Source organism: Scyliorhinus canicula, chromosome 16 (assembly GCF_902713615.1).
Source record: "Scyliorhinus canicula chromosome 16, sScyCan1.1, whole genome shotgun sequence".
Classification (NCBI taxonomy): Eukaryota; Metazoa; Chordata; class Chondrichthyes; order Carcharhiniformes; family Scyliorhinidae; genus Scyliorhinus; species Scyliorhinus canicula.
The window spans coordinates 113947973-113962398 of record NC_052161.1 but is presented as its reverse complement, the minus strand read 5'-3'; the positions used below and the strand labels follow the sequence as shown (position 1 = coordinate 113962398).

Below are 14426 nucleotides of genomic sequence, written 5' to 3'. Positions count from 1 at the left end.
ATGTCAGCGTGGGTTTCACCCCCACAACCCAAAGATGTGCAGGTTCGGTGGCTTGGCCACGCTAAATTGCCCCTTAATTGGAAAAAAATAATTGGGTACTCTCCCCGACTGTACGTCACTCTCCCCCCGACCGTCCCTCACTCTTCCCTCCCCCGACTGAAAGTCACTCTCCCCATGACTGCACATCACTCTTCCCTCTGACTGTCCGTCACTCTTCACTCCCCCAACTATGCGTCCCTCCCCCCTGACTGCGTTCACTCCACACCGATTGTAGTTCACTGTTCCACGACTGTGCGTCACTCTTCACTCCCCCGACTGTGCGTCACTCTTCCCCCCGACTATGAGTTACTTTCCCCCCCGACTCTGCGTCATTCTGCCCCCCCAACTGTGTGTCATTCTGCCCCCCCCCGACTCTGCGCCACCCTGCCCCTCAACTGTGCACCACTCACCACTCTCCCCCCCCGGCTGTGCGTCACTCTCCCCCCTCACTGTGCGTCACTCTCCCCACCCCTCCGACTGCGTCACTCTACCCCACCTCCTCCAACTGTGCATCACTCTCTTCCCGATTGTATCACTCCCCAACCTGAATTAAAATAATGCAACTCATATTTTCAGTGCCTGACCAAGCAAACACTTATTACTCGCTACTGAACCAAAATTATTCATGCATGGAACAAAGCAGAAAATGGGACAATTTTTCCAGCTCCTATTTGCCCGGTATTCAGCTGCTGAAGGTGATGACACACCTTGTGCTACCTTTCTACAGGTACTGGGCACATTTTGAGGGTCCCCATCGGGAGTGGGATACGTTTTTTTTTGGGGGGGGGGCTTTGCTCACCCAAAGATCAGGGTAGAATGGAAAAAAATGTGGAAACAATTTGTCTGACACACTCAACAGAACAACCATTGCTTTCCTCAAGGTGGAGGGGTGATTGATGGTACGCGCACCCCCCCCCCCCCCCCCCCCCAAACCAGAAAAGGGCTGGACATCATATGCCAGTATTACTGGGGTCTCTGGCAAGGGGGTGCCCCCTCCATGCACCAAACTACATGCGCACTCCTTCACTCCCTTTCCCTGACCAACAACAGCAATGTACATTTAAATAGCGCCTTTAAGGTAATAAAATATCCCAATGGCATTTTCGGACAAAATTTGACACTGAGCCATGTTTTAGGTTAATGGAGCAGGAACCTGGTCAATGAGGCAATGGAGCAGCTTAACGGGTTCTTTGGGCCTAGGCAGCTGAAGGCCTGGCTTCCGGTGATGGAAGCTGGGGATGGGCGAGAGGCTCAAATTGGAGGGGCGGAAGTTGGAGTGGGCGAGTGGTGTTGTGTGGCGGGCACAACCCCAGCTACACTGGCAGGATCGCACCCAACACAGATTGTCAAGGATCAGCTTGGCCCCAATAGTTAAATACCCTGGCACTACTCACTGTTTAGGCTCACAAATGAAGAATGGCCTCCGCGGTGAGGTACCAGAGAGTGCGCGACACCAGTGGAACTCTACACCAGTACGAATCAGTGCCTTCAGGAGAAGGGGGGAAAATGGGTGGCAAAACGTTAGTGCATCAGAAATTATGTGACAGCACTTCTGCCACATCATCTAAACTTTCTTTCTTTACCTCTGTTGTCCTCCACGAGCAATAGATAAATTGCAAAATAATTTGTGAAGCTGTGAAATTCTGCCGTGTATTTGGTGATAGCGGCTCAGGTTAGGCTGGTTCAGCCCTAGCCTCGCTGTACTCACCCTTCCTGCTTTGTATTTTCTGCTGGTTTCATCCTCTGGGTCTCCTAGGACATTCTCCCCAGTGTGATTATGTCCCAGTGAGCCCTGTTGTGCATAACATAGCTGCCCCAATCTCTCACTTTCCTGCATCAATCCATGCCTGCAAATGAGAAACAGGTCATTTTAATGGAGCTCGCACCATGCCCGAATCAGGTCGTTAACATGCGTCGTTAACACACTCGAGCCCCATAGCACAGGCCTCACACCACAGAACAGGCCTGACACCAACACTAGGCCTCATACCATGACATGTCGCACAAGAGCAGCCGACACATGGGGGCATGCCCTCATTTCCAAGGTTCCCTCCAAGTCACACCCCATTCTGACTTGGAACTACGTCGCTATTGTCGCTGGGTCAAAGTCCTGCAACTCCTTTCTTTTTTTAAATATAAATTTAGAGTACCCAATTTTTTTTTTTCCAATTAAGGGGCAATTTAGTGTGGCCAATCCACCTAACCTGCACATCTTTTGGGTTGTGGGGGCGAAACCCACGCAGACACGGGGGGAACGTGCAAACTCCACACAGACAGTGACCCAGGTCCGGGATTCGAACCCGGGTCCTCAGCGCCGTAGGCAACAATGCTAACCACTGCGCCGCCGTGCTGGCCCTGCAACTCCCTTCTTAGCAGTACTGCCGGAGCAACCTCACCACAAGACTACAGTGGCTCAAGAAGGCTCAATTAAGGGCAATTAGGGATGAGCATAAATGCTGACCTTAGGGAGCACGGTGGCGCAGTGGTTAGCACTACTGCCTCATGACGCCGAGTTCCCGGGTTCGATCCCGGCTCTGGGTCACTGTCCGTGTGGAGTTTGCACATTCTCCCCGTGTTTGCGTGGGTTTTGCCCCCACAATCCAAAGATGTACAGGGTAGGTGGATTGACCACGCTAAATTGCCCATTAATTGGAAAAAATGAATTGGTACTCTAAATTTTAAATAAATAAATGCCGACCTTGCCAGTGATGTCCGTGTCCAATGAATTAAAAACAATTCTCTAAGTGCTTCACATAACGGGAAGCACTTTTCATTGACTGCTGTTTCATAGGCTAACTTGGCAGTAACACCGCACAAACAGTCATTTTTTAAATTGTTATTAGATGTGGGCATCACGAGCAGGGCAAGAATTTAATGGCCATCCCTAATTGCCTTTGAACTGAGCAGTTTGCTTGGTCATTTAAGAGTTAACATGTAGGCTAGGCCAGTGAAGTACGGCAGATTTCCTTCCCTAAGTGACATGAGTGAACCAGATGTATTTTCCTTTCCAACAATTGACAGTGGTTTCATGGTCATCATGACACTTGTAATTCCAGATTTTCTCCATCTCCATCAGCAATGTGGTCGACTCTTAAATGGCTGAGCAAACTGCTCAGTTCAAGGCAATTAGCGATGGGCATTAAATTCTTGCCCAGCAGGGCAGCACGGTGGCACAGTGGTTAGCAGTGCTGCCTCACGGCGCCGAGGTCCCAGGTTCGATCCCGGCCCTGGGTCATTGTCCGTGTGGAGTTTGCACATTCTACCCGTGTTTGCGTGGGTTTCGCCCCCACAACCCAAAGATGTGCAGGGTAGGTGGATTGGCCACGCTAAATTGCCCCTTAATTGGAAAAAATGAATTGGGTACTCTAAATTTTTTTAAAAAATTCTTGCCCAGCTAGTGCTGCCCACATCCAATAAGTAATAAAGAAAATGATTGCGGGCGTAACTGCCAAGTTAGCCTATGAAACAGCAGTCAATGGAAAGTGCTTCCTGTTATGTGAAGCATGTAGGGAATTGTCTTTAATTCATTGGACATGAGCATTGCTGGCAAGGTCGGCATTTATGCTCATCCGTAAATGCCCTTAATTGACAACGTGCAGGAGAACCTTTGGGTTTTTGTGGTGAGCCTGCTCCTCCAGTACTGTTAGGAAGCGAGTTGCAGGATTCTGACCCAGAATTTGAACCCAGGTGCCCAGAGCATTACCCTGGGTCTCGGAATTGCTAGCCCCATAACAATACCACAATGCCTCCCACTTACAATGGACTATGACGAATGACTGGATAATCTGCTTTTGCTGGTATTAGAATGATGAAATGAAGGTCTTAAAATCTGATTTAAATCTTCCCTGGATGCCAGCAGATCTCCCGGGGCACAGTTCCTGGTGTTTTATAAGGATTGGACACAGGGGCAAACGTGTGCTCTGACTGAAGGCAGGCCTTTAGTTTATTGTCTGCTCATGCTGTTTCCTGAGCCATGTCTTCCAGTGTCGGTTTGCCATTGCCTTTTGCTCTCAGGAGCAGGATCCCATTGGCCTACCTCAGCCAGAGGAGGAATCAAATTTGTGCTGTTGGTGTTATTGAGAACCCACAGAACCCATGACCAGTAACAAAGGGCTGGATTCTCCGTTTTGGAGACTAAGTCCCCACGCCGACGTGAAAACGGTGGTGGAAAACTGGCGCAAAACGGCCACCGATTCGTTGTTTTGCTGGGGGCTAGCAGGGAGGCAGCGTAGGGCTCCCAGCTCCAGCTGCCGATAAGGCCCTGAGCATTTCCGGGTCCCTGGCCGCACATGCGCACAGCGGCGGCCTACAGCGGCCGCACCGTGCCCCATGGCAGACTCAGCCCGCGGACCCGGACTGCAAACATAGTGTCCCTCTTTGGCCGCGCGAGCGCTCCGGACTGCCCGCCCACGGTGCCCCCAGCCACAAATAAAGCCCCCCCCCCCGCCTGCGGATCAGCCCTTCCCCGACTGTGGCGGCGTCGGGCTGAGTCCACAGCCGCCACGGTAAGTTCACGACGGGTGAGGCCATGAGTGACCCACGCTGTCGGGTACTCGGCCAGTCGGGGACGGAGCATCGCGGGGTTGGCCTCAGGCAATGGCCTGAGGTTGTGGCTACGTGGCTCGGCGGACTTTTCAGGGGCGATGCAGTGCCGCCCCCCGTTTTTGGCGTCATTGGGGATTCTCCGCCCCCTCGTCACACCTGGATGGTCCTTTCAATGCTTCCCTTCACCTCCCCAACAGCGTACCCCAGCCCCAAGCTCTGTGCAGCACCCCCTACTGCATCCGTGTACCATCCTTTCCACTTCTCACGCCCACATTAAAATACATTGGTTTAAGGTATCTGAAATACATTGGTTTAAGGTTGGTTGCCAACATTAGGATAGAGCATAGAACATAGAGAACATAGAGCAGTACAGCACAGAACAGGCCCTTCGGCCCTCGATGTTGTGCCGAGCCACGATCACCCTACTCAAACCCACATATCCACCCTATACCCGTAACCCAACAACCCCCCCCTTAACCTTACTTTTTAGGACACTACGGGCAATTTAGCATGGCCAATCCACCTAACCCGCACATCTTTGGACTGTGGGGCACAGGCCTCAATCTCGCTGATACCTAAGAAAGACAAAGACCCAACGGAATGTGGGTCATACAGACCCATATCTCTGCTGAACGCAGACGCCAAAATACTGGCCAAAATCCTAGCCAAAAGGCTAGAAGACTGTGTACCTGAGGTGGTCACAGAGGACCAGACGGGCTTCGTCAAAGGTAGACAGCTTACCGCGAACATCAGGCGCCTGCTGAACGTGATAATGACCCCCTCCGGGGAGAGAACACAAGAGGTGATCATCTCCATGGACGCAGAAAAGGCCTTCGACAGAGTCGAATGGAAATACCTCATAGAGGTACTGGAGCGGTTCGGGCTTGGAACAGGGTTCACCGCTTGGGTAAAGCTCCTATACAACGCTCCCATGGCGAGTGTACGGACCAACAATACCAACTCCCAATACTTCCAGCTGCACAGGGGCACTAGACAAGGATGCCCACTGTCCCCGCTGCTGTTCGCACTAGCAATCGAACCGCTAGCAATCGCGCTCAGGGCAGCATAAAATTGGAGGGGGATCCGAAGGGGAGGTAGAGAGCACAGAGTCTCACTCTATGCGGATGATCTGCTCCTCTATATCTCGGACCCACAAAGCAGCATGGACGGAATCATAGCGCTCCTGAAAGAGTTTGGAGCCTTCTCGGGCTACAAACTCAACATGAGCAAAAGTGAGATCTTCCCAGTACACCCGCAAGGGGGGGGGGGGGGGGGGCAGCACTAAAGGGGCTGCCGTTCAAACAAGCCCGAAATAAATTCCGCTACCTGGGGATCCAAATAGCCCATGACTGGAAAGGGATCCACAAATGGAACCTCACCAGCCTGACGGAGGAAGTTAAAAAGGACCTGCAAAGATGGAACACACTCCCGCTCTCCCTCGCGGGGAGAGTCCAGACGATCAAAATGAACGTACTGCCCAGGTTCCTTTTCCTGTTTAGATCCATTCCGATCTACATCCCCAAGGCCTTTTTCAAAGCGCTGGACAAACATATCATGGCGTTCGTATGGGGGGGTAAAAATGCTAGGATCCCAAAGAAAGTCATACAAAAAACAAAATCCAGGGGGGGGCTAGCCCTCCCGAATCTACAATTCTACCACTGGGCGGCAACAGCCGAGCGAGTAAGGGGATGGATCCAGGAGCCAGAAGCCGAGTGGGTGCGTGCGGAGGAGGCCTCCTGCATGGGAACCTCCCTCCGGGCCCTCGCCACGGCAGCACTCCCATCCCCACCCAAAAAACACTCCACCAGCCCAGTGGTGACAGCCACCCTACAATCCTGGAACCAACTGCGGCAGCAATTTGGCCTGTACAAAATGTCGGACAAGGCTCCCATCTGCAACAACCATAGGTTCAAACCAGCACTGACTGACGCCACCTTCAAAAGGTGGAGGCAGGACGGGGGGACACTGACAGTCAGGGACCTATACACGGACGACAGGATCGCAACACTGGACGAACTGACAGAGAAATTTCAGCTAGCTGGGGGGAACGAGCTACGGTACCTGCAGCTCAAAAACTTCCTACGAAAGGAGACAAGGACGTACCCACAACCGCCACGACAGACACTACTGGAAGACCTACTGGACGCAAGTATCCTAGAGAAAGGGAACTGTAGTGACATGTATGACCGACTGGTAGATAGGGACGACACCGTACTGGACGCAACAAGAAGGAAATGGGAGGACGACCTGGGGATGGAGATAGGGTGGGGACTCTGGAGCGAAGCACTGCATAGGGTCAACTCCACCTCCACGTGCGCAAGGCTCAGCCTGACGCAACTAAAAGTGGTACATAGAGCCCACTTAACGAGAAACCGTATGAGTAGGTTCTTCCCGGAGGTGGAGGACAAATGTGAGCGGTGCCAAAGAGGCCCGGCCAACCACGCCCACATGTTCTGGTCTTGCCCCAGACTTGTGGAGTACTGGACAGCCTTCTTCGAGGCTATGTCCAAAGTGGTGGGGGTAAGGGTGGAGCCATGCCCGATAGTGGCGGTCTTCGGGGTTTCAGACCAGCCAGATCTATTCCTGGGGAGGAGGGCGGACGCCCTTGCCTTTGCCTCCCTGATTGTCCGCCGTAGAATCCTGTTTGGCTGGCGGTCAGCAGCACCACCCAGAGCTGCAGACTGGCTGTCCGACCTCTCGGAATCTCTCCAAATGGAGAAAATCAAATTCGCCATCCGAGGGTCGGACGACGGGTTCCACAGAACGTGGGAGCCATTCATGCAACTGTTCCGGGACCTGTTTGTGGCCAACGTACATGAGGAAGAATAGTCGGGTGGCCAAGAACCAGGGGAAAATGGATGGGAATCGGGGGAAGGTAGCCGGGGGGAGGGGGGGGGGGGGCTACGGGCTCGGTATGGGGGTTTGATGGCAAGCCAAGGCCCAAAACCAAACTATAAATAAATGCCTATAAACATGTGCCTCGGCCATATTGGGGAATGTAAAATATGTATGCTGGCTAAAGGGGGCGGCCACAATTATTGTTATGAAGATGCTTACCTGTAAATATTCATGTTAAATTTTTGTGTTTTCCTTTTTTTTTTCTCTCTCTCTAATAACTTGTAATTTGTCATATATAAAATATGAAAACTCAATAAAAAAACATTTATAAAAAAATCTTTGGACTGTGGGAGGAAACCGGAGCACCCGGAGGAAACCCACGCACACACTGGGAGGACGTGCAGACTCCGCACAGACAGTGACCCAGCCGGGAATCGAACCTGGGACCCTGGAGCTGTGAAGCATTTATGCTAACCACCATGCTACCGTGCTGCCTTAATACTTTTATACATTTGAACCTTGCTGTGTAGGAACTGGATTGGCACTGCCCAACTCCTTTCACAGAGGACTCTAACAACAACTTGCAACTTACAAAGCGCGTTTTAATAAAGCGACATGTCCCAAGGTAACTTACCAAAGGCAAGAGAGTAACCAGGCAAACCTATTGACTCCAACCCATGGAAGGAAAACTTGGTCAAAGAGGTAAGTTTTAAGCAGCAGCAGAAAGGAAGAAAAGGAGGTGGATAGGTGGAAAGTTTAAGGGAGGGAAATACAGAGCTTAGGGCCTAAGCAACTGAAGGTATGGGGTGAAGGAACCCAGAATGTAGAAGTGGCCACAATAGGAGAGGGGTGTGGGGCTGGTTACAAGAATAGGGTGGGGAGAGGCCACGGATGCATGTCTCACAATGAGAATTTTACTGTTGAGATATTGGGTAGATCAGGATCGAATATAGGTCAGCGACATGGCTGACGGGTGAATGGAACATAACATTCATCACATCAATTGAGAAAGGCACTACATAAAGTTGGAATTGAAGCCAAGTCCCAAAATGAAAGGCCGCTATTTAAGGGAACGCAGCAACCATTTTCTCATTTTTTAAACTTTGTTTTAGGTGTGAAACAACTTGGATTATAAAACAACTTTAGTGAAGTAAAATGCCCAAGGTACTTTGTGGGCGCATAATCTGATCAAATTTGTCACAAAGCCAAATAAGGAGATGTCAGGACAGGTGACCTTCGGTTTGGGTCAAGGAGGTAGTTCATTAAGGAGCATCCTAAAGGAGGAGAGGGAGATGGAGAGGTTTAGTGAGGGTTTTCCGAAACCCAGAGCCCAGGCAGCTGAAGGCACGGCTGCCAATGGTGCAGTGTAGGAAATCAGGAGTGTGTCAGCTCAGAGATCTTAGAGCTGGAGTGCGGGAGGAGGATTCAGAGGGGCCTGGGATCTGAAAATAAGGGCGAGAATTTTAAACGTGGGGTGGTGTCGGACTAGAAGCCGACGGGTGTAGGATGGGTTGGGGGGGGGGGGGGGGGGGAAGGACTTGGTGCGCGTTAGGAGATACACAGCAGAGTCTGGAATTAACAAAGGTAAAGGCGAGGGAGAAAATGGGTGATGCTTCAGACACAGTGATGGGAGAGTGGGAAGCTCAGCTCAACTCAGGGACTAGGAGAACTGCGAGGTCCAGACACAGATATTGACCAATGCGGGGAATGGAGGTGGTGACGAGGGAGCAGAGTGACAAAATGTAACATCAGAAGTTCAAAGGGCATGTCTCAAAACCTTTATATATAAATATTAACTTTTAGGAGGCTCCTGGCCCTGATAATCTGGTGTGGTTAATTATTTTTACTCACACTGAGCCCTGATATCCGTGACAATGATTAACTTGAAGACTGAAGATCATGCTGTCATCAGCAGCAGACGCTCCACCTATCAATTGTGTTATTCCTTGTATCTGAATAAAGCTCGGAGTCTCGCAGTTGCAGTATATGCTTTATTTTGAGTTTGTTCTCTCTCCAGTTCTTATACTATCTTACATCAGAGCTGCCTGTCTGTGTCCTGCTCACCAGCTACCGTCTTGTGACGTGTGTGCTGACTTCCTGTCTGTCTGTATTTATACCTCTCCCTTGCTCCCTCTAGTGATTGCTCAGTTGTATTGTATCCACATTGACCCCTTGTGTATATACACAGATATACAGATCACGGTGTATAGGGCAGCACAGTGGCATTGTGGATAGCACAATTGCTTCACAGTTCCAGGGTCCCAGGTTCGATTCCGGCTTGGGTCACTGTCTGTGCGGAATCTGCACATCCTCCCCGTGTGCGCGTGGGTTTCCTCCGGGTGCTCCGGTTTCCTCCCACAGTCCAAAGATGTGCAGGTTAGGTGGATTGGCCATGATAAATTGCCCTTAGTGTCACAAATTGCCCTTAGTGTTGGGTGGGGTTACTGGGTTATGGGGATAGGGTGGAGGTGTTGACCTTGGGTAGGGTGCTCTTTCCAAGAGCCGGTGCAGACTCGATGGGCCAAATGGCCTCCTTCTGCACTGTAAATTCTATATATCAATGACTTTCAACACTAAAAGCCTTATTCTTGGGTAATTATAAGTGAAAGCTTTCTCAGAGAGAGACCGGAGAACACCCAAAAGAAAAATGCTAAGGCACTAATGTTCATTGAGTAATTATAGCTGAATGGTGCCCTGTGTGATAGACCATTCATTTGAAAGAAGAAAGAGGTGAAGCGAGAGCAGCCGATACCTGGTCCCCTTGGCAACCGGGGCCTTGTGTGGAAGTGACTGTACTCTCATTGAGCAATGACTGACTTGCTGGAAAATCAGTAAGCTCTATTCGCTGCTCCTGCCTGTTAGGGTTGTTCACCATACAGGAATGCGACGGAGCCTCCAGCATTTGGAGATTAATCTCCCGGACGCCGCTTTGAGCAACTCGGGAGAAAAATCATACAGGCATTAACAATAATTGCTCATTTTCAACTCCACTGAACATTTTTGGTCGTTGAAATATTGGAAGGGGGTTTGGAAGGCTGTTCGACTCCGCTAGGCCCATGCCCATGCAGGCACATCAACTCTTGCAAATACATCCCAAAAGATGCAATTTCTGAGTAAAAATAAGGCCCCACTCATGGCCTCGTGACAGAACTCTCAAATCTCAGGACTTTATTCTTACATTTGCATAATTTCATGAAGCATCTGATCCGGCACATCTCTCATCACTGGTAAAGAAAGGGAGTAGGTGAATGGGGTCTCTCTCCTCGCTGTGCTCCCCCCCCCCCCACACACACACACACACACAAACCACGCTGCCAAGGAGGTAAGTCAAATAGAATTAAGAGTGAAGAGCCAACCAAGTGAAGAGATGCGCAATCAAACATGGCGGCTGTTTCTCTGCCAGCCTTGCTCCCTCACTGTCAGGATCGCATGTGGCTGATGGCGCTCGACTGATGCCTGTGTCAACCAAACAGTGATGATCGTCCAAAAGAAGGAGAGACCAGCTCCCGTGGGCTGTTTCAATTCCTCCCTCTCCACCCATTCATTTTTTTCCAATTAAGGGGCAATTTAGCACGGCCAATCCACCTACCCTGCACATCTTTGGGTTGTGGGGGCGAAACCCACGCAGACACGGGGAGAATGTGCAAACTCCACATGGACAGTGACCCAGAGCCGGGATCGACCTTGGGGCCGTGAGGCAGCAGTGCTAACCACTGCACCACACTGCTGCCTTTCACGTAGCAATTCTTTTTTTTAGAATTCTAATTTACCCAGTTTCAAGCTGAAAGACAATCCTTCCCAATTTATCTGGAATAGCAATTCCAAAAATCCAGACTACGTAATCTCATTCCTGACAAAACTGTGGCCAGCAACTCAAATGCTCGCAATTCTTAAAGGGACAGTGCACCGCCATGTGGTGAAGTGGGATCACAAAGCAGTTTTGTTAAGGCATTAAAGTGTTCCGAAAAGGGCTTTTTAAAAGTTATTTGATGGGATGTGGGCGTCGATGGCAAGATCAGCGTTTGTTGCCCATCCCTAATTGCCCATGAACTGAATGGCTGGCTGGGTCTTTTCTGAGGGCAGTTAAGAAGGAACCACATTGCTGTGGATCTGGAGTCACATGTAGATCAGACCAGGTAAGGATGGCAGATTTCCTTCCTGATTTTGAAACCAATTCTCATGATTCTTTTTTCAAAATAAATTTAGAGTACCCAATTATTTTTTCTCCAATTAAGGGGCAATTTAGTGTGGCCAATATACCTAGCCTGCACATCTTTGGGTTGTGGGGGTGAAACCTACGCCGACATGGGGAGAATATGTAAACTCCACACAGACAGTGACCCAGGGCCAGGAATTCGAACCCGGGTCCTCAGCACCGCAGTCCCAGTGCTAACCACTGCGCCACATGCCGCCCCTATTTCTCATGATTCTTAAGATTTACCTCTTGATTAATGAGGTGGTGGAGTTGAAATCAATGCCAATGAAAATGGTACCTTCAGGAATATGTTCAACCCATATCTGGCGGCGGCCATGGTGTGAGTGGGTAAAAAGAGGTCTTTCCCACGCCTTCAAGAGGAGCTCCTGCTTAATTGCTTAGGAAAGAGCTCTTGTTACCCAAAATTGGATGCAACTGGGACAGAAAAGTGTAGCTGAAGGTCGGAGGAGTAGTTCCACCGGGAGCGGTATGTCCGCTGGTTACCAAACCCGTCAGAAGAAGGTGAAAGACCTGGCCAAGGAATTGGAAAAGACCTGTGGTGCAGCAGTCAGTGGAAGGATGGCAGAGGTGGAAGGGCTGGTGCATGTAGCAAAGTCCCATATGGATCAGTCGATGGCCTTCATCAAGGAAGAGTTCCGCCAGCAGAGGAAGGAGATGCAGGAGGATTGATCGAAGACCATCGAAGGGGCGGTGGCAACCCCGAAGGGCTCGATGGAGAGGGTGGAGAAATGTCTGGAGGCTCAGGGGTCACAGATCCAAGAGATTGAGAGGGTGGTGTCGGACCACAGTGATCGGGTGGTGGCACTGGTGGCGGAGGTGGGGCTCTTAGGAGACCTTTGCAAGACATTGAGAGCAAAGGTGGAAGGAGCAGGAAAATAGATTGAGAAGGCAGAATCTGCGGATAGTGGGCCTGCCTGAAGGAGTGGAAGATGTGAGTGCCATGAGGTAGGTTTTGAGAATGCTGGTGGGGCTGGTGGTGGAGGGTGAGCTAGATAAGACCCCTGAGGTGGGCAGAAGCCACGGGCGGTGATCGTGAGGCTCCATAAATTTGTGGAGAAAGAGAAGGGGCGCGATTCTCCGCAAATGCGGAGAGTCGTAAAGGCTGCCGTGAAACTGGCCATGTTTCACGGCAGCCTCCGCGCCCCCTCCCGGGACCCAATTCTCCCCCCCCCGGTCGGGGCTAGCAGCGCGGCCCCGTGAAGAACGGCATCGCGGGCTTAGCGACCGTCGCTAAGCCCGCGCGCCAAGCGTCACGGCGGCTGACGCGCATGATGACGTCAGCCGTGCATGCGTGGGTTGGACGTCTCCAACCCGCGCATGCGCGGATGACGTCATCACGCATATGCGTCAAACCCGCGCATGCGCGGGCCGTCATGCCCCTCAGCCGCCCCGCGGACTGATCCTGCGGGGTGGCGGAGGAATAAAGAGTGCGCGGGTATCGGACCCGCTGCCCACGATCGGTGCCCACCGATCGCGGGCCCATGCCACCCTTGGCACGGCCATGGTGCGGCCGTGCCAATCGGTGCCATGGTTGTCCGGGACGGCACTTTGCGGCCGTTTTCATGAACGGTGAGAGCAGGTGTGTTTGCGTTCGTGAAAACGGCCGTAAAGGCCTGGGAACATCGGCCCATCGGCCTGGGGAGAATCGCTGTTCGCCGTAAAAAACGGCGAGCAGCGATTCGTGTCGTGGGGCGGCCGTGGGGGGGGAGAATAGCGGGAGGTCGGGAAAAATGTCGGGAAGGCCCTCCCGCTATTCTCCGACCCATCGTGGGCAGCGGAGAATCGCGCCCAAGATTCTGCAGTGGGAAACTGAGGTGCAGGCACTTTGAAGTAATTGTGAATACGGGTAGAGTGGGGGTTGGAGGGAGTGGGGGGGTTTTCCTTTCCTCAGATGTGGAGGGATTTTTCATTTTTTTTGCTGTTGTATTGATAAAGTGTAGCAGGGTGAAAGGTTTGTAAGGAGGCGGCTGTCCCATCCCCCTCCTGTTGCCTGGGGCTGTGTGGTTTTTTTAATGTTTGTTTGTTCTTGGGGAAGGTGACCTATGGTTCGAGATGAGTCTTTGCTTGGGAGGGGGAGGTCAGCAGGGAGCCTTCTTCACAGAACAGAGGTGAGGGCGGGGGAGGGGTGGGGGGAGTAGGGGAAGCCTTTGGGCAGGAGTTGCCACGCTGGGAGGCAATACTGGTCAACGGAGGTGAGGTGGGGGAAAAGGCCGGGAGAGGTGGCCGCGGGGGGGGGGGGGGGGGGGGGGGGGGGGGGGAGGAGGCGGATGATGCGACTAGGCGAGGTTGGAGAGGAAACATGGTCGGGGAGGAGAACGGGGCCATTTTGGGTGGACCAGGTATAGGGTGAAATTAATTGGAGTGGAGCCAAAAAGGGAGGATGGCGGATGGTAGAGGGGAATGGAGACATAAGCCCCCGGTAAGGCTGATAATGTGGAAGGTGCGAGGGCCTCAGTGGACTGGTGAAAATATCTCAGGTCTTTGCGCACCTTTGGAGCTTGAAAGCGGAGGTGGTCTTTCTGCAGGAGACACACCTCGGTCTGAAGGATCAGGTTAGGCTGAGGAAGGGATGGGTGGGACAGGTTTGACACTCGCGGTCTGATTCAAAGACGCAGGGAGTGGCAATTTAAAAAAAAAATTTAGAGGAACCAATTCATTTTTTCCAATTAAGGGGCAATTTAGCGTGGCCAATCCACCTACCCTGCACATCTTTGGTTGTGGGGGCGAAACCCACACAAACACGGGGAGAATGTGAAAACTTCACGTGGAGAGTGACCCAGAGCCGGGA

The 14426-nt window shown here is 51.7% G+C and overlaps 1 protein-coding gene across 7 annotated transcripts in view; it reads right to left on the bottom strand.

Annotated features, from left to right (window-relative positions):
* The window catches only part of LOC119979626 (kazrin-like), a 312322-nt gene that overhangs the window by 4228 nt on the left and 293668 nt on the right, over positions 1-14426 (bottom strand). For 6 of the 7 annotated variants that reach the window (XM_038822126.1, XM_038822125.1, XM_038822128.1 and 3 more), the window contains 2 exons: positions 1748-1886; positions 1434-1525 (listed from right to left, as the gene is read on the bottom strand). The exons of the other annotated variant lie outside the window; for it this stretch is intronic. In XM_038822126.1, coding sequence (XP_038678054.1) covers positions 1434-1525; positions 1748-1886 — 231 coding nt within the window. The remainder of the gene's footprint in view (positions 1-1433; positions 1526-1747; positions 1887-14426) is intronic. 7 annotated transcript variants of the gene reach the window in all.